Below are 27414 nucleotides of genomic sequence, written 5' to 3'. Positions count from 1 at the left end.
GCTATTTAGCGTTTGAAAAAGCCTAATAAAACTTTTTATTTAAGCAACCATGAATTTAGAACTGACAATTTAGCTACTTGTGCTTTTTTTGATCATTGCAAAGGATATGCCAAGAAACGAATGCTTTTTGCACTAAAGTAACAATAGTTTTCACTATTTACTGACAAATTCAAGTCCACATTACCCGGTTTCCTGTCTCTGCCAGTCTTGGAATGCACTGTTGCTGTTGTCAAAGGTTGAAGTTCTCTTTCAGTGAAAACCCGCCCCCCGGCCGCCAGGAGAGCCTGGCCTCCCATACTGATATGCGCTGCTCTCAGATCAGGGATCGGCTGGCGGGACTCGCAGGGATCGCAGCTGCAGCTGAAGTATACGGGAGTGATCCTTTACTACGGAGTCTTGTTTTTGCCTGTGTGAAATTTTACTCTTTTTATCTGTTTTCGACATGGCTCGCCTCCTTACGAAAGATCCAGTGGACATTGAGGTAAAAGAAAAACGTTCTTGTAGTTACATTCCACTAGATTGTATTTCACCCAATTAAACCGGTTTTCACTTTAAGTAAACTGACACTGGGATAATCGAAAATAAGTTTGTCATCTGCAGGGCGTGCAAAATATTGTAAACAACCCTAGAATTGAACGGCTTTTATCACATTGATTGAAAAGTCAACTATATTTATTCCTGTCTGCCAAAATATTTTAACGGAGCACTAATACACTCAGATAGTCATTACAACACGTTGTTTAAAGTTTACAGTTAGCCATATACTTACTGGACGTAAAAAGCGATAACATATTTAGTACTTCAAAAGCAGCGGCATTTTCAGTATCACACCAGAAATATACGATCAGCTCCTGCCTAAAACGAATTCTGCCTAAACAACAAAAAACAAACACGTTTAAAGAATGTGCATTGGTCTTCTGTTTTCTCCCAAATTGTAACAAAACATTTGTATTTGATTGTACCCACATCATGAGTGAGTTTAAAGACCTGGTGTTGATCCTACAACACTAAACGCGGAAAATACTTATTGCCCCATGCTTAAAATGTATTTAGTGAACTTCATATCCCGTCATGCTTAGTTCAGCAGAATGCAAACAAATCCGGAACTGACTCCAAATCTACCTCATAACGTGGCAGTTTCTAAAACAGAGTGTTCAAGTTTCCCATGGACATTCGTGAGTGTGCTATCCTGTCCAAGACTTCTTGTTTGAATTCTGAGATTTGTTTTCCCTTTTAGCTTTATAAAATGAGGTCTACAAGTTCCGGAAAGTGACGAAAAGTCTTCGAGAGGGTGTTCTAGTCACGCATGATTCTGGGAAACTTGAGAGCTCTGTATGTAACTGCTCTCCTGCCATACTATATAAAGTCGGCACCTTCAGTAGAAGGCTTGTAAGAATTTCTCTCGCAGCTGTCCTGGGTTATTAATTAAGTCTGTCTGTCTCCCTAATTCCTAGCATACTGAAGACCTGTGTTTGCACTCACTTGGAACAGAGTCTCAAATGTTTTACTAGCACGTGTCAAAGAAACGTGCTAGGGAAACATTTCTCAGCTATGAAGTGATTTAATAAACTGTGGAGAATTGCTGAGTTAGTTCTCTTGTGTGAATGTCAGTTCCTACTTGGTAAAGGAAATACGTGCCAGGCCCCAAGGTTTAAGGGCAGGACAACGCAGCTTGCCCACCCTGCCAACACGTGATCATATGGATTATTCTATGTCACCAAAGTTGTTAGAATGGCTTGCACGAGGTACAGTTATTTACATTTTTCTGCTGATGTGCTCTGATCAAAATTGATTAGTAGAGCCAGCATGCGGTGGAATGTGAGAAATATAAGTAAGTGTCAGTGCCAAGCACAGTCAAACTCCGGTACAAATTAAGAACTGATGCATGGATTGCATGTGAACTGGTGAAAACCAGAGCCAGATGAGCTGGCTGTGTCTTTTGCGCTACAGGTATAACATGTCAAATTAGGGCTGACAAAGCAAATATTTTCCGAATGGAAAATGTAGGCATATCATCTCCATGAAAAGACCAGGTCTGGGATGGTGCACTGTGAAATTTGCCATCCATAAAATAAAGGAAGACTTGACTGGACAAACGCACAAGCACTTTCAATCAATTTAAGTCTTAGGGTGAAGTCTTGGAAAATCCCAAATACTTAGTATTACATATGGGTTGAAGGGAAAATGCATTTGCTCTTGTTTGAGAAAACCCAAGAAGGTATATCAATGTGGGGATGTGCGTATGTATGTGTGTGTGTGTGTGTATATATATATATATATATATATTATCTACTGGCGGTCGCCAGTAGATAGTTATAGTTAGGACCAAGTTTCCATAGGAAATCTGAAAATTCTATTTTGAATAACTTTGGCGCCGGTTGACGAAGCCTCGCGAAATTTTCAAAACTAATGGGGCGCTCCGCTAAGCTCCTACCCTCAAAGTCTCGGGGTGATTCGTCAAGCGGGGGCTGAGAAAAAAGGGGGGTCCCAAAACGCGTTTTCCCCATGCATTTTCCCATAGGACCTTTAGTCGAAGGTACAGCCCGAACGGCTGAACAGAATTACTTGAAATTTGGCAAAGAGGTAGTCCTCAGGTCAGGCATGTGCCTTTTGCATATATGGTGTCAATCTGTTCAGTAGTTCCTGAGAAAAGTGCAGTTAAAAGTACATAAATATCTATAAGCGCGCACCCTAACGTGCGCGAGCGTAATTCTGATTGGTGGTTACATGTCAGTCAACATTCGAATCGGTCGAAATCAGGAAGTGTCGGCCGCCATTTTGTTTGTTTTGTGTGCGACAGTGAAAAAGAAAGGTGGAGAACGTGAAAAGGAGGCAGGGTAGAGAGTTCCTGACCCCCTAGCCTTTGTCAGGGGGTCCCTGAAGGACCCCGAAGGGTGAAAAATATATATATATATATTTTTTTTTAAATCGCGGGGTGCGCGCACGGTGAAAAACCTTAAAAAAAAAAAAACATTTAAACGAGCCATTCCATATTACAGGATACAGTCAATCTATAACTATATACATAGGTAGTTTATTGTAAAATAAATATAAAAAAATATAATAATAGATACATAACTTAGCATTTAAAAAACCTTACAAATTCACTTAAAAAACCATAGGTTTCACACACGTTATAGTTAGGAATTAGCATTTAAAAAACCTTGCAAATTCACTTAAAAAACCATAGGTTTCACACATGTTATAGTTAGGTGGACATTTCACTCGTAAAAAAAACATTGAAATTCCCCCGTTATAGTTAGTTCAGATAACTATAATTCACCTTTTTTGTATGGTCACCCAGGATCTGTTGCTTTTTTGCTGATCCCTATTTTTGATAGCTGTATAACTTTGTGCACCTTACTTAAGCTAACCAGTGGAAAAGTGCATGTGCTTCTCCTTGCAACATGAAGAAATTGGAATACTCCTAATTGTCATTCTTGATTTCTCGAGAAGTCCCTAGTATATGGTACAAAGTATACCCAAGACCTCTAGTCAAATGTCACTAATGGACTGCAGCACCTATTGTGCAATGCTCTACAGTAATATTGTAAAACTTGGCTTCAAGACCTTCCATTGTAGCCTGATTGTGGCAGTGTACATACTGCAATCCGATCTATCAAAATAAAGTGCTTTAATTGGCCAACGTCTTTGTTTAAAAATTAAAACATTTTTACCCCTATATAGGCTTTACTGCCCACAAGGCATTGTGCATGGCATTTAGAAGCAGGGCATGTAGAAAATTCATGTTAAATGTCCTTGCTGTGAAAAGGCTCCAAATGCTATTTGCATTCTAGCAATGCTGGCTGTTCCATAGAAAAACACTGGGATGCAATATTAAATTTAATAATCTATTTCAGGCTAGGAAACTGCTAGAAATGAAATTTTTGGACTCTTCGTAAGACTTATTAATAGCCAAATCCATTGGTTAAATTGGATTTTAAATGCATATTCAGGAAAAGTTACGTTTTCATAGTTACCCATTTCCCTGCCAAAGCCTCTGGGGTCTAATTTACATTTTCCTCCAGCCCTCTCAACCTTGAATGAGGTGTGAAACCTGCTCTGAGAGAAAAAAACGAAGGCCTTGGTGTAGGGAGGTGTTTCTCTTCCTCTGCACCATTTGGGCAGTACCCAGGAACAGAATTATTTTCAAATGTACCACCAATGTCACGGGCAAACATGCGCAATCCCTTTTTTGTCCCACCAGTCAGGCTCCAATAGCAATGGAGCGGGAGCTGCCTCAGAACTGGTTTGTAGTGACCACTAGGAGAGGTCGCTCATTTCACTGATCACACTACTGGAGTGGGCATACAGGCTCAGCTCAAGGGGAGAAGGGTTTTGGCAGAGAGCAGCACTGTGGGGCTGCTTGTAGGTCACAGAGGAAATGCTAGAAAATTGGGTAGGGTTACTGTTGTGAAGGGCCAAGAGTCACCCCACAGTACGCTCTTCAGAACACTTCTGGGCCTGAGGACTATCAGAAGAGAAGTAAACCTGCTGTCTGAGACCCAAGACGAACTCTGAAGGACTGGACCTACTTTCCTTGTTTTACCCGGGACAAAGAAGTGGATTTCAAGGGTCATAAGGTTGACTTCCTGTTCAAGCTTTAGGGACCCAACAAGCTAAAAATGGGCTTTCCTGAAGCCACCCAGCTGACCAGTTCCAACTGAACTGCCCTGAATTCTGCTGTTGACATCTGAAAGATTGATTAATCACCCCCAAGTGCAAATCTCTGGGGGATGTCAAAGTGTACTCCTCCTAACATTCTGAGAAACCTAGGGACCTAGACACATTTTGCTCCAAAGACCTCCGGAGGACTGGAACAAACCTGCCAAGCATATCTGACTTGGGTGTATTGCCTCTGGGCCAAAGGTTCAGGTTTTCACCCTCTCAGAGCATTTCTGCACCAGCCAATCCAATCTAGGGGAACCTTGTAGAAAAGATATCTGGCTTTGTGTAGCCCTCTTCTACACCAGGCTGCAATTTTGCCCCACTGAATGAATACAAACGTAAAAAAAAGTGACTAAGTATGAAAGTAGAAAGCTTGACTAGGCAAAGGCGACAAAAGTATCCAATCGAAATTCAAACTTCTTCTACTTGGAGCTTTCACGCCAAAAACTAACATCTTCATTGGGACTTTCTCCGCTGGCTAATTAACCTCATGAAACCCTTCTTAGCCACAGCCTGGTGTTCTGCCCCACTGATGATTTTGAACTTACATTTTTGAGACTTTGGTCTTTATTTCTATGTTGACTATTTATTTATTACACTTATTAAGTGCACTGTCACCTGGCAGGCATCCTGGCGCTGACAACACAAGTACACATATTGTGGGAGATCCCCCGGTGAGCAGGCAACAGCTAGACAATGGGGAAAAGCAAGGTTTTTAGTCTTTTCCTAAAGGGGAGAAGGTCCCTGACTTGTCTCAGTTCGAGCAGAAGCTCATTCCAAAGTCTGGCAGCTGATACACCAAAGGCTCTGCCGCCCGATCTGACTTTCTTGACTCTAGGTATTTTCACCAGCCTAGCTGAGGAGGAACGCAAGCATCTCCCTGGAGTGTACCATTCAAACTTTTTTTGCATGGAGACGGGCCCGATCCCATGCAGGGCCTTGAACACCAAGCAGAGAGATTTAAACTGGATTCTTTGTCTAATTGGGAGCCAATGGAGCTCCACCATAGCCAATGATGAATGAAGAATCTCTGGGCCAGCCTAATGCTAGCTTGGCTGCTATTGACTGAATCTGCTGAAGTCTATCTAAAAGATATTCCGGGGACCCAAGTAGCAGCGCATTACAGTAATCTAATCTGCTTAGTATGGTACTTTGTACTACTAGTGCTCGCGCCAGGGGAGGCATTAAGGGAAAGATCTTTCGCAGACTTCGAATAATGGCGAAACAGCTTTCCACTGTTTGATTAACCTGGGCCTCCAACGTTAGTTTATTATTAAACATAACGCCCAGGTTCCGAACCTTCTCCACCGGACGTAATACGGAAGGTGAATCTAGAGGCCAAAAATTTACAGGCAGCAGCGAAGGAACCTTCCCAACTGAATAAAAAAGGACCTCGGTCTTTCCAGCATTAAATTGCAAAGAGTTTTCCCTCAACCAGTGTGCCATGTCCCGCAAACAAGTATGAAACACTTCCAGAGAAGTCGACTGATCTCCCTCTAGGGAGAGAATCAGTTGCGTGTCGTCGGCATAGTTTACTAGATTAATATTATGCGCCCTAATGACCGCGATGAGGGGTAACATGTAAATATTGAAAAGAATAGGGCTAACTGGAGAGCCCCGAGGTACACCGTGTATGATGTTTGTAAAGGCGGATTGGTAAGGAGGAAGGGCCACCTCTTGACTCCTATCAGAAAGGAAAGATTGAAACCAGCCCAGAGCGAGGCCAGTTACCCCAACCTCCCTCAGCCTCCTCAGCAGGATGACATGGTTGACCGTGTCGAATGCGGCAGACAGGTCAAGCAGAATAAGAACTGCTGCCTGCCCTCTGTCTGCCCGCATCCGCAGCTCGTCCATCACGGTCACCAATGCTGTCTCAGTGCCATGTGCAGGCGGGAATCCAAATTGTACATCCTCTAAGATGTTATTTAGTTTGAGGTGTTTAGAGAGGTGGCTACCAACCACTCTTTCTACAATTTTGGCTGGAAAAGTCAAGAGGGAAATAGGGTGATAGTTATTTGGACTGGCAGGGTCCAGAGTGGGCTTCTTTAACAGAGGAGTCACCAGTGCCTGTTTCCACTGAGACGGTACCACACCACTAAGGAGAGATTGATTACAAATCATCCGAAGTATAGGGAACAGCTCTACTTCAAACTCCTTCCAAAATTTCTGTGGCAGGGGGACCAAAGGTGAGCCCGAAGAAATCCCTAGAGCCACCTTACCAAAGTCTTCTGCTGAGAGTATCGCAAATTTAGTTTGAGTATCAAAAAACTTACTCTCCGAGCCTCTAGGTAAGATTTCATTGCCACCCAGAGGGTAGCCACTAAGACCATTGACTTCTGGACTTTCTACCTCAGAGTGCCGAGGATCATCACCCAGGGCAGCAATAATAGTTTTGATTTTATCATCAAAAAATCTTGCTAAACTATCGCACTAAACTCATGTGACGGAGTATACACACTGTCAACAGAACTGTCCGCCCACCTGATTTAATAGTGGGCGGACTTTAGGTGTGGCTACGGCTTACTCCGTTGGGCCATTGGAGAAATGGCTATAAGTCCACCCATCCAATCAGGATGGGGTGACATGTAGCCATTTTGTTTTGCTCTCCTTTCCTGGCAGGCAAATCCTGGTGGTGAGTGTCATTAAAAAGCAAATAATGATTCCCCTTCCCACCATAAGAGCATTACTTTTTTTATTTTCAAAAAGAAAATTCCATTTCAGGATTTTCTTTTGAAAATAAAATTTAAAAAAAACAGTTTGTGGCAGAGTTGCATCATGCTGACACAGCTCTGCACCAAACAGTGATATGCATTGGCATCAACCACCATGACGGCAATTCCTGCCAATACATTATAAAAGACCACCTGCTTGGTGGTCATTTATAAATTTGGTGGGTAACCCCTTCGCCATAGGGATGGAGTAATTTACTCTATACCCATGGTAAAAGGATGGGCTGTCCATCAAAATATAAATCGGGCCCTAAGTCCCGAAGTAAATCCTCTAACCAGGTCGAACCTGGTTTCTGTGTCTGACCCGCGTTCAATCATGGTCAGTCTCAAATCTCACCTAGTTCCCTATTTACTGTGACCAGTTGACTAGGGTTGACTCTTAATGCTTTTTGGTGCTACTTTTATTTAAAACTTTGAAAACTCATATAGCCAGTTCCCCATATTGGGATTGTGTTGTTTTGATGTTCTTTGAAAGTATTAAAAGTTGCTCTATTTTTCTAAATGGGTTTGAGATTTTCTTGTGTTGTGTTTAGATTTTATTAATGTTAGTACTGCACAAATACTTTACACATTGCCTCTAAATTCAGCATGTCTACTCTGTATTATAGCTATTGTCATATGTCCTGTGCATGCCCATTGTCGTTTTCCCTATGTTAACATGAGCACATTGCAGACTGCCCTCTGCTTTGCGCACGTTACTATACAAATGTATTTTGCTTTGTGCCACGCTGTACTTTCAAACAAAACCTGCTGCTGTTTTCACGTTCTGCTCTTTCCTGGGATTTGGTCTGCAAATGATGACCACGTCGAACAAAAATTTGCCTTGAGTATTTTGTTCTGGTCAGGCCTCAGCACCTAGACAAAGCACATAAATGCAGCTGTTGTTTGGGAACATGTACTTTTGCAATATATATATGCAAAATAAACTTGGAGAGGGATCTTGACAGCATCTGGGATGTAGAACTTTTATCGGTGCATGCTAAGGTACGGGGTCTGCAGCAAACACCCAGCGATCTACTGATATATAATCACTTCGCTTCTGTAGAAGGAGAGGGGATTAGCCTACCCTGTCTTGTATAATGACAGCTCCTTTTATGATTTTTGGACTACTTACTATGCTGATCATATTTGTGTTAGGCATTTTCTTATTGTGGCATGTATACTGCAAACTAGAGCACGATAGTTAAAATGAACATTTCCTCGTGTCTGTCAGAACGTATTGTGGACTAGTGCAAGTGTAACAGTGAAAGGGTATGTCCGGCAACCGCGATTCCTGAGAGGGTCAGGACTATTATGTTCAGAGTGCCTAATAACTTGTTCCTCTGTGAGTGAGTAGGAGGGCAAGTGAGATACTATAGCTAGTCGGTCTCAGGCTCATGGGTACTCAGGTGGTAGGATGACTCAGTCATTGCCTACTAAAGTTCTATGATCCCAAGCATAGTTCTGTGACTCTGCAGAATCCCTGAAACACTACCAAGGGGTTACGCTCAGGATTATTTAGTGACTTTAGTGGTTTACCCTGACAAATATTGTTATTAGTACTTGAGGTGGGCAGTTACCCCCCTTAACTAATATTCACATTTTTTGTAGTATATTACTAGAATTATTAAATAGATTAAGTACGGAGGAGGGATCCACTGTGCAGTACTTAGAAAATAGCTTTTTTAGGTGTTTCCTTGACAAATAGATTATTGCAGACTGCAAGACAATAAAAATTAGATTATGTTTTCAATGGATGAGGTCTAAAGAGGTAAATGGGCAGGGGTAAGGATGGATGTTAAGTTGGATATGTATGCCATCTTGTCGGGAGCTAAGCAGCAAAAGTGAAGAGCCTTATCAGAGAGGTATTGATTGCAGTAATAAAGTTTCCACCACTTGGGTGCCCCACCTGTAACTTGTCAAAATGAGAGGTTCATAAGTATGGTGTGATGATGGACCAGATCATATGCGATAGAAAGTAGAGGAGGATGTGATCCAGGCGGAGTAGTCCTGACAAAATTGAAAATGTGGGACATCTGTTTCTGAGAAATCAGCAAAAAGCCTCTCTTTAAAGGATGAGCAGGTTAGGGCCATGTAGGTAGCTTCTGAGCCAATTGTATAGTAGGTACTCAACAGTTTTGAATAAATAGTGAAGAGGAAAACAGAACCACAATTAGACATGCATTAAAGAGATGGCTCTGTTTTTAGCATGGGTAGGAGAATTGATGACCCAATATTGTGCAGGTATGAGACGGGGAGTGCTTAATAGTTGAAATACTGCCTTCTGGTTGGACATGTTCTGCTCCAGATTGCCAATCTACAGGACAGCAATCTCAATCGTAAGAAACTGACAGATACAGATTGCACTCTACCACAGAACAAGATGTGCTGGGGTAGTCTACTAGAGAAGATTTTAACTATGCATTGTATAGTTGTAGGGAAATTGGAAAACTCTGTCTACTATTATAGACTCAGTTTCTTAATATCCCATAACGTTACATGCTTGATTACAATGTGCACACCACTAGGGGAGTCAACAGTAAGGTGTGCCCAAAATATGTTTCTGATTATGACAAGCATTGAGGAAAATAAGGGATAAAATCCTTACCCATTGGGCTACAGTAGATGTTGATGGGGTGAGAGATTGATGTCAAGAGCATATGATCCAAGATAACTCCTCAGGGTGGGCTTGGAGTGAGGACATTCGGTCAGAGCAGTAATCTGATTTAGCAGAGTCAATTGTTTTATAAAAGTGCACACAACTTCTTTGTATGTCTGCAGGTGCTTCGGTATCGGTTTTGCTCAACTAGTTTTTGATAACCACTCACTTCTGTGGAAAGTGCCTTTCTCAAGATTCTACAAATGTTGAAACACTCTAACCACTTCATTGACCCTCTACCTCCCAACTTCAAGAATATCATACCCTCAATACTCCCACTGTGGACCAAGATTGTTAATGCCTCCCTCCTTCAAGGCACTATCCCTGACTGCCTAAATTCCGGTCATGTTTCACCTATCCTAAAAAACACAAAAGCTGATCAAACTGACTTTAACTTCTTCCAGCCTCTCTTTAATATTCCTACCCTGGAAAATTTCCTTGAAAAATGTGTTCACTTAAAACTCTGGAACCACATCGACCAATTCTGACTATAAGACCAATTTCAATACGGTTTCCGTCCAGGGCACAGCCCCAAATCGGCAATGAAACACATAGTGGATGATGCAATAAAAATACTGGATCAGAACCAAACTCGCCTTTAATCCCCCTTGACCTATCCTAGTATTTGATATGGTTAAGCATGACGACCTACTAGACCTTTTGGAATACCATATGGGACTAACAGAATCAGTCCTTAACTGGTTCACCTCCTATCTCCATATCAGGACTCAAAGAGTCAAGGTTAATCACTGACTATTGCAGACCACTCCGTTCACATTAGGGGTCCCACTGGACTCCTCACACTTGTCAACTCTCTTCAATCTGTTCTATCAGGTCCTAACATTACCCTCCCAATTCTCGACATTGCCTGATCAAGCAGTTTATCTTCGCTGCTCTCTGCACATTGTAAGATTACCCTCCCTTTTTAGGTCTCGCCTAGAGAAAGCAGCGCATGCGCTGCTTCGCCTTGGCGAGACTCTATTGTTGTGGGTATGCTAGCAAAGGGAGACAAACCATATGTGCGCACGGACATGCGATGTCCACGCGCATGGCATCTCATCTTAGCTTTCAGTTCATGTGCGCGTGCACCTCATGGCATCTCTTTTGCTCACGGGCTTGTTTTTACAACCGTGTGCTCTGCGGCGATTTTACGAGGCTGGCTTGTTTAGGTCCAGAGTAGTAAGAAAAGCTCTCAGACGCCTCATCAAGGGCAATAAGAATAGCCCTAGGATAATATGACACTAACCTTGTCCCCCTCCCCCCCCCGAAGTTTCACCACTATTTCTGCAATCTTTCAGGTCTCAATGTAGTTACTCAACAGAGAGTCTGCCCTATCTCTAAAATAAAGACTTCCTGTTTCATAAGTAAGTGCTATAATTGCTCTTGCAGCTTCCTGCATGTGGCTGCGGTTGTCAATGGAAGCAGGCAGATAAGGGTGGTGTATCAGAGTGTGCTGCTGAGTCAGGTAAGAGTCCATTAACTACATAATTACAGTGAACTCAAGGGCACAGCGAGTCCATCCTTAAATTGCTGCGATCACCAAACCCTTTCAATTGTGGTGGAAATTCTAGCCGACATTTCACAAATCGTTTCTACCGATGCCCTTGTGCTCAATCACGCACACCGTCTCATGTAGAGTAATACAAATCTGGACAACGCCCTCTGCCTCATGCTCTAAGTCAACAATTTAATTTAAACCTCCTCCTTCCTCATCACCTTAAGCTGTGTATTCTTATTTCTAGAATTTCCACAAAAGTTCTAGCAATAACCACCAATCTTCTGCCCTGTTCCATGGTGGAACTGGAATCAATAGGAATTTTCTCCAAACCAGTTTGTTTACATGCCAAAATCCCATATGACAAGAACTAGCCAAGTTAAAATCATCCATAACTGATCAAGTGAAAATCACATCAGAAATTAAAGCCAGTGCGCCTACCAATTGTTCCTTGATATGCATATTGTGTGAAGGATGACAGGGAACGAAGCACACTTTTTCAAAACATTATTACACCCACTATGTTCTTCCTCAAACAGCGAGGGCTCTATCACTGTAAGAGAAATACTGTTGAGAAAATAGAAAACAGACTGCAGAAGTCTAGAAATCCAATACACTTTTCAAGTCTGGCCTTTAATGAAGTTTTAGCTACCTTTCCAGACTGTTGTTTTTAATAAAAAAATATCCTCTCGCACAAACGCACACACACTTGTCATTTACATTGTGTTTCCACCCACCACAGCATACTTCATGGGGCAATGGGTCAGCCTACTTTAGACATGGTTCTCTTCAGTTTCAGTGCCTGCACAAAGCACGTGCACATTGTACGCATGTGCCCAAAAGACTTCCCTTTTCTTAACTGACAAGTCTGGTTCAAAGTGTGCTTTTTATTTATTTTGAACTTAACATTAAATACCAGCTATTTATGATCCCCGCACTTTGGATGTCCAGTTAGATGGGGATCCGTTTTCTGTTGTTGTTCTAAAGTGTTTAAGTTGCACTGTAACAACGCAGATGCCTGCGTTTCAGTGTTTGGTTAGGTTGTAATTTATTCAGGTCACCAGCAAAAACAATTAACACAAAAAAATGCATGCAGCAGCTAGAAAGCATGTTACTTATAAAGATAAATAGTTAAAAACCACATAGTTGAATTTTTTTTTATTAAGAATCTGCATTACAAACATATAGCAAGCATGTTACGTGGCGGCATGTTTTCTTGTTTTCCTGTTTATTTCTGAGGCATATGCTTGCAATATTGCTTTTTAATTAACCATAACACCGGCCTAGCAAAGTCAGATCTATTGGCTTTTCTCATGCATGTGTAGGTTTTGAGGGCACGGATGTTTTCTATGTGTAGGAGACACGAGGCAGTAGAAACAGTATATGACTAATAAGTCCAATCAATCGCTTGAATCTTTATTGCAGGCTTTCGGTCCTTGCAAAATTATTCAAAATTAATCAACACTATAGCTGAAACAATTACCCACACATGCAATAAAAATGTTTACAAAATTACAATGCCTCTTTACAAATTCTTGATCACTGCAACAATATGAAAAGATAGTTACTGTCCCTAGAATTGATAACATAAATAACAAGTTAATCGCCATATACGTTCCTGCACATGCAATTCTAGCAGTTCTGGTTGTGCATACAATTTTCTCCTTTTCTGATAAAAGGCGGATGTAGAGAAGACCACTGTCAAAGTGCAATTCTTGGTGAACTCACTTGCACAGGTCAGTTAATCATCGGCTCATGCCAATTGCCATTTGCACAGTGTCTCCTTAACGTTCCCATTCTAAGCTAGAGTAGAACCAGTTGAAAAGCTGGCCGAGAAATAGTATACAGACACAGTTTCATAGAACTATTTTTAGTCTCAAGAAACACCTGTAAGGCAATATTTGGACTTATGCACACAGTAGCTTCACCAAAGAGAACATTTTTACCAGTGCCGAGTTGTCAATTTGTGAGGAATTTTCTATATATAGTAAGTCCAGATCTAGGGTTGTAGTCGAGGCCATTGGTTAGTATTGTGACCAGCAATACTGAAAGTGAGGTCCTCCCCAGGAACACGTCCGTCTGGGATGTCCGTTAAACCCAGATATATTGTTAGTGCTTGGGGTCTATAGGGAGTAAGTGAGGGTGCATTTTGTAATCAAACATTTCTGGACGTTGACGTTGTGTCACATTTTTTTATTTGCAAATTACATTTGGAGCTTTAGAACCAACCACAACAGACAGAACAAACATTTGCAATGCAATAGGTCTCGCATTTACGCAAGTTTGAGGTATTGGCATTGTAAATGACAATGCCTTTTATGTTTTTGTTTTTAAAACATAAATAAAAGGCAGTGTCATTTACAATGCCAATAGCATAAACGTGTGAAAATGCGAGACCTATTGCATTGCAAATGCTTGTTTGGTTCTACCTTACCCTGAATTTCTTCTCGAATATGTTATCATTGTTTTTATTGCTCTGTTCTCTGTAAGTTTGTAAAGCATTCTGATACTCCCAAGGGTCATGTTAATGCTATTAAAAAACATTCAAATAAATAAGTATGGAGGGAACAGATTATGGCTGTGATGGAGGGCAAGGCTGAGAGGAGATGAGAGTGTGAACAGAGGGTTGTATGATAGAACCACAAGTGGATAAACCACATGTGCCTCTACCACACAACCTAAACAACAAATGCATCTTAACCACGCATTCCTTTACCACGCCTGCTCTTACCACACATTCTTTAAAAAATACCCCAACCCCCCAGCCCCAAAAACTACCCCGATCCCCCAACCTTGCAAACTACCCCGAGGTTTGAAAACTTCCCCGCCCCCCCAGCCCTGAAAACAACCACCTACCCAATCCCCAGCCCACAAAACCACCCCGACCCACCACGAGCCTACAAAACTACCCCCAACCCACCCCCAGTACACAAAAATACCCCTGACTCGGTCCACAAAACAATCCATGACCTACGCCCCAGCTAACAAAACAACCCCTGACCCACCCCCAGCCAACAAAACAACCCCAACCCACCCCCAGCCAACAAAACAAACCCCGATTCACCCCCAGCCTAATAGACTACAACAAAACAACTTCCAGCCCAGAACTACACCCAGCCCCACTATCCTCACAGCTTCATGCAAGGTCTTCCTGCTTCCGTCCACAGCAGCTAGACCACACATTGCCTTAACCATGCATATGTGTTGTAGAGCTTGCGGAGTCAAAACACTTGTGGTTTAGACCGCTGTGTTCTGACTAATTCCATGGACAGAGTAGTGTGCCTGTGCTCTTGCAGTTGTTATAGGAGGTGGTGTACAGGAAGGGAGTAAGGTTATTCAGTATTTATACGAGCTATGTAGGAGTATGGTTGGTTGTCACATTGCATCCTCATCAAGTGGCTATGGTGGTGTTAGTAGGAGCAAAACTTTAAGCAACATCTGCACACTTTAATCCACATATTTATTTTTTTATTTGGGAATAACCGGATTTGCAGCATTCTGTAGGTGTTTGCAGGGGTACTCCTGAATGTAAAATTACTGAACAGTACAACGTTTCTTCTCACGTGGCATGATTGACTGAAGGTGTAGTGTTCCACCTTATAAGAGGTGCTTGCACTGCAATACATGAATGTTAGACTTGGGGGTCTCTAGTTGGCACAGGTATGCACTTGTGACAAATAGGGACCCTCGCCTCTAGTCAGGGTAAAGGGGTACACTCCTAAAATAACCCCTGCTCACACCCTTTGGTAGCTTGGCACGAGCAGACAGGCTTATCTCAGAGGCAGTGTGTAGAGCATTTGTGAACACATACAGTAATCAAGTGACAACACTACAGATGGACACCACACAGGTTTTATATCGAAAATAAGTATTCTTTATATAGATTTATCACAAGACCATATACGACAAAAATCCACAATACTATTACTTTAAGATGGTAGAATTTAGCTTAGTTCTCTTTAGTTCTTAAATGCAACACTTTAAGTCAATGTACCTGTAGATGCGACACGCAGGGCGACGAAAGTGTTGCAACGATGTTGATGCGATGAAATTTTGGTGCAAAGAAATAAAGACGTGTAGATCTTCCAGATGCGGCACGCTTCTCCGATGTTGCAAAAAGACTCGATTCGATGCGTCAGCTGCAGCGGCGACACCCCTTTACGCGATGCGACGACAACGGCTTTGGCGGCGACACTCTTCTCCGACGTTGCGAGACGCTTCTGCTCGATGCGACAACTGCAGCGGCGACACCCTTTATGCGATGTGACAACAACGGCTCCGATGGCGGCACGCTTCTCCGTGGATGCGAGGCGCTTTTCTTGATGCGGTGCAAAGCGACAGCTACAGATGCGTCATCCAAAATGCGACAGCAGCGGCTGCGACGGCAACACTCTTCTTCCTCGATGCGAGACTCTTCTCTTGATGCGGTGCAATGCGTCAGCTACGATGGCTGCGATGGTGACACGCTTCTTCGGCATTGCGAGACACTTCTTTGAAGATGCGAGACGCTTCCGCTCGATGCGACAACTGCAGCGGCGACACCCTTTACGCGATACGACGACAACAGCTCCGGCGGCGGCACGCTTCTCCTTCTTGAGTCGCGCTTCCAGCTCCTTGCGACACGCAGTCCCTCAGAAGCCCCCAAAACAGCAGCAGGCACTTCTAAAGAACTCTGGGGAACTGAGGGTTGAAGTCTGTTGTTCCTGAGACTTGAGTGGGAGGCAAGCTCTTTTCCAAGCTCTTGGAGATCCTTCTCAAGTTGAGCAAAAGTACACACACAGTTCCTTTTTTCCCTTTGGCAGTAAGGCATCCACTGCAGGCCAATCCCCCAGTTGCAGGGATAGTTTCTCCTCAGCTTCTTCTTGGTTCCTCTCCTCAGCAGAGTTTTCTTCTTGTTTTCCCAAAGTGATCTAAATTCTTGGGATCAGGGTCCCAATACTTATACCCCAAAATCCTCTGTCCTCTGAGGGCAGAGGGGCCTTTGCCTTATTCAAACCGGTTCTGGTCAGTCCTGGAGCACTTTGTTTACCTGATGCCTTCTTTCTTTTCAGAGTGCAGGGCAGAGACATCAGACGCACCACAGGAGGTGGAGCCAGCATTGTGGAGGGAAGACACAGTCCTAGTCAGGTCCCAGGTGCAACTCCTCCCTCCCATCTAGATGCAGATCTCTCTATTCACCACTGGGCTACCTCACCCTGTCTCTTGGAATTCCCCAGCCCTGTCACTCAAACTCCAGACAAGGAATACACAGCCTAGCAGAGGCAGGTTTGAATGGTTACACAAGAAAATACCTGCTTTCTAAAAGTGGTATTTTCAAACACAGAATGTTAAAACCAACTTCACTAAAAGATGAATTTTATCATTCTGAGTGCAGGCATACTAAATTTGAATTTCTACCATGTTCCCTGAGTCAGTTAGGATTATAAAATGTAATAATCAAACTGCCCATTCTGGCCTATGGAGAACAGGTAGCCTTGCAATAGTGAAAAACAAAATGGCTGTAATTCACTATTAGAACATGCCACACACACCAGGGCATGTCCTACCTTATCCTTACAATGCACCCTGCCCTTGGGCCTAACATAGGGGTGTCTGATATGAAGAAAAGAGAAGGTTTAGGGACTGGCAAGTGGGTGCACTTGCCCAGTCAGCATGACAGTACCAGACTGCACGCAGTCTCTGCAATGGCAGACCTTAGACACACTTTTACAGGCTGCTTCTGTGGGTGGCACAACCAGTGCTGCAAGCCCACCAGCAGCATTTGGATTTACAAGCCCTGGGCTATTCCTGGTGCACTGTACTAGGGTCCGACAGATAAACCAAACCAACCTATCATGGAATCACAAATTCATACATTAATTTACAATAGGGAGCACTTGCACTGTGGCACTGGACAGCAGTGGCACAGTGCCCTGAGCATCTAACACCAGCAAAAACACATGAGGCAACAGAAAAAAAATGGAAGGGAGACCCACGCCAAGGTGCCAGGTCTAACAATGAAGTACTATGTTGCATCACAAAAATACAATGTATCATCACACTATTGTTTTTCTCCTAGATGGATTGAGTAGTGAAAGTGACAAGTTTTTTGTTTTATATTTTCACTGTAGTACACGTGCTTGATTTGCACAGCACTCCCAATGCAAGCTGTGCCTATTAACTATGCCAGTGTTTGTTCAATGAGATGTTGTAATTTTAACTTAAACCGAGTGTGGTTTTAGGGCGTGACTTGAGTCAGAAGCATAGTTTTGTCTCTTTATTCCCGGCTCAAGACCCCCATTTGAAAATGCAGTATGTTAATAACCGCAGCAACTGCGTACTGACCAGAAGACTTTGCATACAATAAACAGCATTCCTTCAAGTGATGCTCAACACAAAATAACTAGACAAATGTTTATTCATGACTTGCTATGCTCCTGTAGTAAAGCTCAGACCCTTCTATTTGTATTGAAGGTTGTAATCGGCAGACACGTTCCTTTTACTTGGTTTATCAAATTGTGGAAATATGGATTTTTATGGTCAGTTATGTCCCCTATCTTGGACCCCAACGGTTTCATGTATAAGTCACAAGTACATGTATGTTCCCTCCAGTTCCAGTTATGAAGACGCAAACACATGTGCGTCCACCGTCAACATGTCCTCTTTCAGATCCGCCATGAATGGGCCGGATATTCTATTCCTAAGTATGAAAGGCCACTGGCTTTATATGGTTCATTTATCCCATTTTTACAGTCCAGGCGAGTAGGCCCGAATCCTGTCATCAAACCTTTTCTGCCTTCTGCCTCTGAAAGCTCCGGTCTGAGCCTGCATCTGTGACCATGAACTTTGTCTTACTCCCTGCGCGGCTAACGGTGCCTGACTCGGCCTGTCTGCCTGCCAAAAACTGTATTTCACCTTCAAGATTATCTGCTCTGCTCCGCTCCTCATCCGACGCATTCCTGTCTAGCAGTTTAGGTAAACATTCCTCCAGCTACCGTGCAAAGGGCCAGGCCTCGCTGCCCTCATGCAAGTAATTCATAGCCCTGTTACCATGGAATATTCCTACCCCCTCGCATCTAGTGTAGACACTTAGACGCTTGTACACGCACTAACAGTCAGTATAGTCAGTATAGAATAAGATTCTATCCTAAGAGACCTCTCTTTTTGGATAACACAGTTCTTTAAACATAGGATATTAGATATGATATGGGATTAGGTTGACATAACCCCAGACTTTTGTCTCCACATGTAGAGCTAAATGTCAAATCCCTCTCTCCCCCTAGTTGCACGTCAACTCACACGTCATGCTGCTGCGCGCACATCTCTGCCAAGTATTTTTGCTGACATTGCGAAATTCTTTCATGGAACCACCCATTTGTGACATCATACCTAATGATGTTCTTTAGTCACGCCTAGTTACACCCATTTTAGTTACGCATGTATGCCTTTATCTCTGTTTTCAACTGTTACGCCTCCTGCATCTGTTTCACTGTAATGTATTTTCTATAAAACTGCCTATCTGTCAATAATATATGTTCCTTCCTTCCTGAACTTTCGTGGTGATGGAATAGAAGACCCATAATTCGAATTATGTTCCTTTGTATAGGAATAAAGCCCGTTCCGAACCTCTAATACCACGGATTCTGCCTCTTATTTTACTGAGCTATTATTATAGATTTTCCGCATCAAATTAAGTACCGGTAATTAAATTATTTACCACAAAATTAGATGACAACAGAAAAAGCCTCGCTAGGAAAACACTGGGGCCTTCTTCACAAACTTATTTTGCAGTACGTCAAACGGCACTCGTGTATTAGTTCTCTTTAATGTTTTCTTATGTGCCTTTTGTGAATTGATCACGAAACATAAAATGAGATTAATCCAGGAATATACAAATGAAATCAGTACAAATAGTAAGGGGCTGTGCCTTTTTGCACTTTTATTAATAGGGAGTTGGACATTCGGCCTGTTCACAAATGCATTTAAGTGTATGTAACAAATACTTCTGTAGGCCTACTACTCATACTAATAAAGGCTGTTGGGGAATTAGTCTTTTTCTGTGCCAGCAACATTCAGTTTTGCATATGTAAAAAGAAAGATCTTTTCTGTTGAATGTAGACTACCAAACAGCAATGCTTCTGTGGACTAGAAAATAGCGGCCTCATAATGGAAAAGGGCAGATACATCTCCACCACCAATTCTAGCCATCTATCAATCACTCATGGGAAATGTCCAGACTTTGTATAGATTGTTCGCTGCTATTTTCATTTGCCTGCATTTGCACTATTAACAGGCCTGCTTCTTTATACACCATTTACTTGCCTTTTTCGTGACGCTCTTTCCTAGTATCCTTTCCTCTCTGAAGGGAGCAGTGAAGTAAAGACATGGGTTCACCTTTCTTCAATACTTCATGAGGCGCACTACTATTTCATGGTATTGGGACTCTCCGCAGGAAAATCATGTGTATTCTTTGAAAGATTTTACTTTTACAAACGTCTCCCTTTGAACAGGCCTGTACTCTGACCTTGCTTTAGAGCGGGGTGTGTGCTACAACAGGTTATCTTTCACAGAAGGTAGAAGGTAAGAGGTTTGTGGTGCCCCTATTTCTGTTTACTAAGAGCAGGTTTCTTTCCTATGAGGGCTTTGGTATTTACATGGGCCTCAGAAGTTCACATAAGATTCCAGGATTTCGTTTTCACTCAAGCGATTCACTAATTTAAGGAGCGTTTGTGCTGGTTCAGTCAAAATACTAGGAGCCTGGGTCCTGGTCCCTGCTAACCAATGGAGAGAGGCCCTGGGAAGGTGGAGAGCACTTCAACACTCACATTACTAACCGGCTCCCGTGCATCCTGTTCCTTCTCCTTGCAGGCCAGACTTTCTCTCCACGGAAACAAATCAGCGGTCAACGTTCTACTGTGACCTCACTGGCACTAGCCTGGATGAGTGCGCTAACACGACCATCTCATTAATACTGTAGAAGCTGGATATTCAGAGACAGTGGATCACATCACCCCCAAAAAATAAGAAATGTAAAATTACGACTAGCTGTTTGCGAAAAACATAGTGTACTCCTGGGGGGGAAAAATCTGGATTATATGCTCCACAGTATTAAAACGAAACATTTTGATTATTCAGTGAGAATTTTTTTCCGTTCACATGGTTATCATTCATTCTGTCAAGCTTTTTCTCATACATGCCCGGGCCCCTGACATGTAACTGTGGGTACGTAAACTTTGAATTTCAAAGTTTCTTTCTTCATTTAATCAGGATAACCAATAGTAACACTGAAAAGGCTTCCTGTACATGTTCCTGTGGAGACAGGAAGATCTACGTAGTGGCCCTTAAATAGTGCAAACCTAGCTGGGAGGCAACCGAGATTTGAAAAACATTCCATTCACACATTTTAGCCCATTTTTGACAAGCTTATGCTTCCAGTCTTCAGATAATTCATCAGGTGAAGAGAGACATGCCATTTGCTCACCAGTTGTCCAGCATGGTCATCTCTATAGGCTTGGTTTGAGAACTTGACCAGCATGGCATTAGTCGGTGCTGCCGATCCCTCACTGCAAGTGTTCTCATTCACCTGCCACACAGGTGGAGGCTTAGATGCCTTTCATTAGTGATTTCAATTTAACTGCTTATTTTCCAAAAACATCAGACCTCTATGGGGCAGGGCAATTTTTTTATGATGACCACATGTAAGGACAGCAGATTATTATATAGAGTGGTTGTGCGACTGTTAGAAGGTGTTTCTGACGCTCTGGGCCGGCCAGATTTTTTGCTTTTTGAGCACCTAATTGTTGAGCTTTTACTGTGGGGGAGCCTCATAAGTTGGGACTCACCCACGGTGAACTCAGGATGTAAGAGACTGCATGGGGATTTTACTGGTGTCCCCCTGGCTTGACCAGGCCACTGCGCAGCAGCTGGAGTAAGGCATACCGGGCTGGTTACATGCAGACACATGTGTACATGCGTGTGCACACGTGTATGGGCTGCGCAGGGGAGATTCCTAGTGTGCGCAGTCCAGGAGCAGCTACAAAGTGAATGGTGTGGCAGGACTTATGCCGTATTGGGTGGTGACATGGAATAGGCTTTATACACTGAAAAGAAACATGCCAGGGAAAGTCAGTGTGTCTTACTGTTTTTTTACTTCATTATTCCCCTATGGGAATGTGGAGCCCATGGGCTAGATTAACTTCCGTTAGGCCTACAGATTCCAGACACGCACTTAAGTCCACTGTAGCAGATGTGAAAAGAAGTATTCTGCAGAGTCCAAAGTCATATTTATACTGCTTTTGGGTCATACAGAACTGTCATATTTCTCTGAGCCAGCCATGACCAGACCCAGGCTGAGGGCTGACCTCAGCTGGATGGATTGATAACCTTTCTTCCACAAGCTAGGGCCTCCTCTTCACGAAGAGAAAAAGGGTGGGGCTACAGGCTCATCCATTAGCAGCTGTCACTGGGTGCCAGGCACCAGGCTGCACCAAGGAGGAAAGGCAGCGTGTGGGGAAGGGGCTTCAGAGACATATGGCCAGAGACCCTGGATGATGCCATTTTGAACAAGCCCAGAAGCTGGACAAGAAGGAGGGAGCAGGGGAAGGGAAGTGATGTGTCGCTGTTTGATAGGACCAACAGAGACTTCCTGCCAGCCCTCTACTCAACTTTTAAAAAGTGCTGGCACAGGAAGAGAAGCTCTCTGGGGTGTGGTCTGCTGAGGCTGAATGTGCTGGAGCCTGGCGCAATGGGCAGTTGGAAGGAGAGACCCCCTGACTGCCCCCAGGACCCTATCAGCACCAGAAGAAGAGCCCAGGACCGGTGCGCAGAAGCAGTGGCCTCTGCACAGGGAGAAGAGAGACCAAGAAGGAGAGCCAGGCGAAAGGCTGACGCAGGGAGCCAGTGAAGACCGCTCCCTGCAGAATGCACCAGAGGGCGAAGGAGAGTGCTCCCAGTGGCTGAGGGGCGCCACCAGGAGCAAGAAGACAGGAAAATGGAGAAGATCTGGACCCCTGGGGGCTGAGATATGCCCCCTAGGATGTACGCGAGGTTTGACCTCCAAGAAGACTGATGACGCAGCGCGTGGGGCTCCGCCGCCGATCTCAGAGATGTCCCCGGGGTGGGTCAGGTCCCGGGGGCTGACCCCAGAAGAAGGGAAACTGGGGAGCGCCGTCGCACTCCCCATGGAAGTGCCCAAGAGGGGGCCAGGAGCCCACTCTGGCCCCCACCGAAGATGGAGGCGGGGGAGCGCCGTCGCACCCCCCTGGGAAGATGGAAGCCGGGGAGCGCCGCCACGATCCCCGTGAAGGTGCCAGGAGCCCACCCTGGCCCCCACCGAAGATCAAGTCGGGGAGCGCCGTCACGCTCCCCGTGAAGATGTTCTGGGAAGGGGCCCGGGACCCCATCCCCAGGCCCCGAAGACCAAGAAGAGGCTCGCGCGGGGTGCCAGGAGCCCACCCTGGCCCCCGCAAAAGAGGCGAGTCGGGGAGCGCCGGAGGGCTCCCCGTGAAGCTGCCCAGGAGGCACGGGACCCCATCCCCGGGCCCCGGTGAAGAGGCGGAAGAGGGGGGAGTGGCGTCGCACCCGACCCGTGACCAGGGAGGCCGCCTCCGTGTCTGCCCGATCCGGTGGCAAAGAAGTCTCCGGCTCCCGGAGGGTGCGGGCCATGCGGGGAGTCAGCAGGGGCAGCCGGGGATGGGCTCCCCGAGCTGCCCTCCATCAGGAAGGCATGCGGGGGTCCCAGGTGGGACCGGGACCCCGAAAGAAGAGAAAAGGGGCCCGGGTGGGACCGGGCCCCCGAAAATGGGCAAGTCGGCTGGGGGTGGACTTTCCGAGCCATAGAACTTACCTGGGGGTCCGGGTGGGACCGGGCCCCCCAACGAGGCCTGATGATACGGCGAAGCCGCAGGCAGCACTCCCCGGCTCTCCCCGGCACAGCGGGAGAGCCGCTCATCAAATATTCATGAGGCAGAGCACGAAGCGCCCCACAACGCCTTGCAAGGCATCTGGAGATGCCGCGTTTTTGGTGCCTGGTGGCCCCCAGAGGAGGGGGGTCACCCTAAATGGTGAAAGGGTGCTGGGGGCGCTGCTGGAGAAGCGCAGTCTTCCCCCCCAGCATGAAGAGACAAGTCACCCTAGGTGTCATGGGGATGCGAAAGGAATAACCCCTCCAGGGCTCAGCCAGCAATTAATATCTGGGGCAATGTGCTCTCTAGTTCCAGGTGAAGGGTTAGTGGTGGACCCTGAGGTGTCAGGGTTGGGTGGCTGGTGACCAGTCAGGTAGGCCCTGTGGGACTTGAACCCCAGGACCAGGAGCATGGGGGTGATCCCCTAGCTCGAGGCAGGAGGTGGACTCCTGCCAGGTAATACCACCCTGAACACAGGTGGGGCCTATCTTAAGTGAAGGGACCCTGCTCTTCAGAAGGGGTGGTGCAGGCCATCCAGGGACGATGTAGGTCCATGGGCGGTCTCCCAAGGCGCTGCAGGGAGACCGGGGAGAGCCATGAGAGGTGGGCCTGGGTCTAGCTAACTCGGGGCCCACAGGCTCTCTAAGGGTACTCCGGGAGGAGAGCGCGCCTCTCGGAGGGAAGGGTGCATAGGCCCCGTTCTCGCAGCGGAGAACAAGGAAGGGGTCTAGGTTCCCGCGGGAGTTTCCATGTGGAGCTACTGACGGGGGGAATGAGCTGTAGGATGTCTGATGAGGCACCCTCAGTGTTCCTTCCTGGCACTGCCAGTGTGGTAGTGAGGCTGGTCTGAGGTCCTATCAGGGAGCCAGGCCAGTAACCAAATGGTGCTTTTCTGTGTGGGGAAGCACACGTGGCTGTGCTTTCTTTAGGGAAGCCAGTCATCCCGAAATGGTGGTGGCAGCAGAATGACCTCAGCGGCAGGCTGAGGGTGAGGGTCCAGAGAGGTTGCATCTTTGGGGTGCAAGGGCCAAACGGAGAGAGGGTACTGGTTGGAACAAACTCTGGAAGGGAGACCAGCTAGTGACCCAAGGGGTGGGATGTAGACCTATCCCAGAAGACCGCATCGGTGCTGAGGCACTGTAACCTTGTCCAGAGAAGTGGTAGGCATAGTGTTGCATGCCCAATGGCAAAGGTGGGCCTAGTTAGGCTGAGTCCATATAGACCATGAGTGACCTAGAGGTATCTAACCTAGAGCCCGGAGTGTTCTTAGGGTAGTCTGGGATCCCTGTCATGGGTGGAGATTTCATGGATGGGAGGAGTAGGTGGTCTGAGCAGATAACTGGTCAGTAAGGGGGGTCTGGTCAGAACCCCTTATAACTAGTTATTGCTGACTACGGGAAGTGTACCCATGTAGAGTGGCTACTTCTTCCCTGTTGGAATCAGCTGGGCACGGCGTGTGTTAGAAGGTGGTTCTGACACTATGGGCCTGCCTGGATTTTTCTCTTTTTGAACACCTAATTGTTGAGATTTTACTGTGGGGGAGCCTCATAAGTTGGGACTCACCCACAGTGAACTCAGGATGTAAGAGACTGCATGGGGATTTTACTCGTGTCCCCCTGGCCTGACCAGGCCACTGCGCAGCAGCTGGAGTAAGGGACACCGGGTTGGTTACATGCAGACACATGTGTACATGCTTGTGCACACGTGTACGGGTTGCGCAGGGGAGATTCCTAGCGTGCGCAGTCCAGGAGCAGCTACAAAGTGAATGGTGTGGCAGGACTTATTCAGTATTGGGTGGTGACATGGAATAGGCTTTATACACTGGAAAGAAACATGCCAGGAAAAGTCAATGTGTCTTACTGTTTTTTACTTCATTATTCCCCTATGGCAATGTGGAGCTGACGGGCTAGATTAACTTCCATTAGGCCTACAGATTCCAGACATGCACTTAAGTCCACTGTAGCGGATATGAAAGGAAGTCCAAAGTCATATTTGTACTGCTTTTGGGTCATCCAGACTGTCATATTTCTCTGAGCCAGCCATGACCAGACCCAGGCTGAGGGCTGACCTCAGCTGGATGGATTGATAACCTTTCTTCCACAAACTAGGGCCTCCTCTCCACAAAGAGAAAATGGGTGTGGCTACGGGCTCATCAATTAGCAGCTGTCACTGGGTGCCAGGCACCAGAAGGTATGCGACCTTTGACCTCCAAGAAGACCGACGACGAAGCATGTGGGGCTCCGCCGCCGGTCTCAGAGATGCCCCGGGGTGGGTCAGGTCCCGGGGGCTGCCCCCAGAAGAAGGTAAACTGGGGAACGCCATCGTGCTCCCTGTGGAAGTGCCCAAGAGAGGGCCAGGAGCCCACCCTGGCCCCCACCGCAGATGGAGGCGGGGGAGCGCCATCGCACCCCCCTCGAAGATTGCAGCCAGGGAGTGCCGTCGCGCTTCCCGTCAAGGTGCCCTGTGGGGTGCCAGGAGCTCACCCTGGCCCCCACCAAAGATCAAGTCGGGGAGCGCCGTCACGCTCTCCGTGAAGATGTGCGGGGAAGGGGCCCAGGACCCCATACCTGGGCCCTGAAGACCAAGAAGAGGCTCGCGCGGGGTGCCAGGAGCCCACCCTCGCCCCCGCAGAAGAGGCGAGTCGGGGAGCACCGGAGTGCTCCCTGTGAAACTGCCCATCGGGCCCGGGACCCCATCCCCGGGCCCTGGCGAAGAGGCGGAAGAGGGGGGGAGTGCTGTTTCTTCCGACCCACGGCCAGGGAGGCCGCCTCCGTGTCTGCCTGCTCCGACGGCAAAGAAGTCTCTGGCTCCCGCGGACGCACCAGAGGGTGCGGGCCGTGCGGGGAGTCGGCGGGGGCAGTCGGGGATGGGCTCCCCCCCATGCCTTCCTGGTGGAGGACCAGGAAGGCATGCGGGGGTCCCGTATGGGACCGGGACCTCAAAAGAAGAGGGGCCTATCTTAAGTGAAGGGACCCTGCTCTTCAGAAGGGGTGGTGCAGGCCATCCAGGGACGATGTAGGTCCATGGGCGGTCTCCCAAGGCGCTGCAGGGAGACCGGGGAGAGCCATGAGAGGTGGGCCTGGGTCTAGCTAACTCGGGGCCCACAGGCTCTCTAAGGGTACTCCGGGAGGAGAGCGCGCCTCTCGGAGGGAAGGGTGCATAGGCCCTGTTCTCGCAGCGGAGAACAAGGAAGGGGTCTAGGTTCCCGGGGGAGTTTCCATGTGGAGCTACTGACGGGGGGAATGAGCTGTAGGATGTCTGATGAGGCACCCTCAGTGTTCCTTCCTGGCACTGCCAGTGTGGTAGTGAGGCTGGTCTGAGGTCCTATCAGGGAGCCAGGCCAGTAACCAAATGGTGCTTTTCTGTGTGGGGAAGCACACGTGGCTGTGCTTTCTTTAGGGAAGCCAGTCATCCCGAAATGGTGGTGGCAGCAGAATGACCTCAGCGGCAGGCTGAGGGTGAGGGTCCAGAGAGGTTGCATCTTTGGGGTGCAAGGGACAAACGGAGAGAGGGTACTGGTTGGAACAAACTCTGGAAGGGAGACCAGCTAGTGACCCAAGGGGTGGGATGTAGACCTATCCCAGAAGACCGCATCGGTGCTGAGGCACTGTAACCTTGTCCAGAGAAGTGGTAGGCATAGTGTTGCATGCCCAAGGGCAAAGGTGGGCCTAATTAGACTGAGTCCATATAGACCATGAGTGACCTAGAGGTATCTAACCTAGAGCCCGGAGTGTTCTTAGGGTAGTCTGGGATCCCTGTCATGGGTAGAGATTTCATGGATGGGAGGAGTAGATGGTCTGAGCAGATAACTGGTCAGTAAGGGGAGTCTGGTCAGAACCCCTTATAACTAGTTATCGCTGACTACGGGAAGTGTACCCATGTAGAGTGGCTACTTCTTCCCTGTTGGAATCAGCTGGGCACGGCGTGTGTTAGAAGGTGGTTCTGACACTATGGGCCTGCCTGGATTTTTCGCTTTTTGAACACCTAATTGTTGAGATTTTA

General features: G+C 46.2%; 1 protein-coding gene across 2 annotated transcripts in view; it reads left to right on the top strand.

Annotated features, from left to right (window-relative positions):
* Positions 1 to 284: 284 nt before the first annotated feature.
* Positions 285 to 27414, top strand: part of DPYD (dihydropyrimidine dehydrogenase) — a 3539101-nt gene continuing 3511971 nt past the window's right edge. For both annotated transcript variants that reach the window (XM_085601856.1, XM_085601855.1), the window contains exon 1: positions 285 to 481. In XM_085601856.1, coding sequence (XP_085457982.1) covers positions 443 to 481 — 39 coding nt within the window. In that variant the 5' untranslated portion in view covers positions 285 to 442. The remainder of the gene's footprint in view (positions 482 to 27414) is intronic.

The sequence above is a fragment of the Triturus cristatus genome, chromosome 4_2 (genome assembly GCF_964204655.1).
Source record: "Triturus cristatus chromosome 4_2, aTriCri1.1, whole genome shotgun sequence".
In the NCBI taxonomy this organism is placed as follows: domain Eukaryota; kingdom Metazoa; phylum Chordata; class Amphibia; order Caudata; family Salamandridae; genus Triturus; species Triturus cristatus.
The sequence above is the reverse complement of the archived record's forward strand: the minus strand, read 5'-3'. Positions and strand labels throughout refer to the sequence as shown.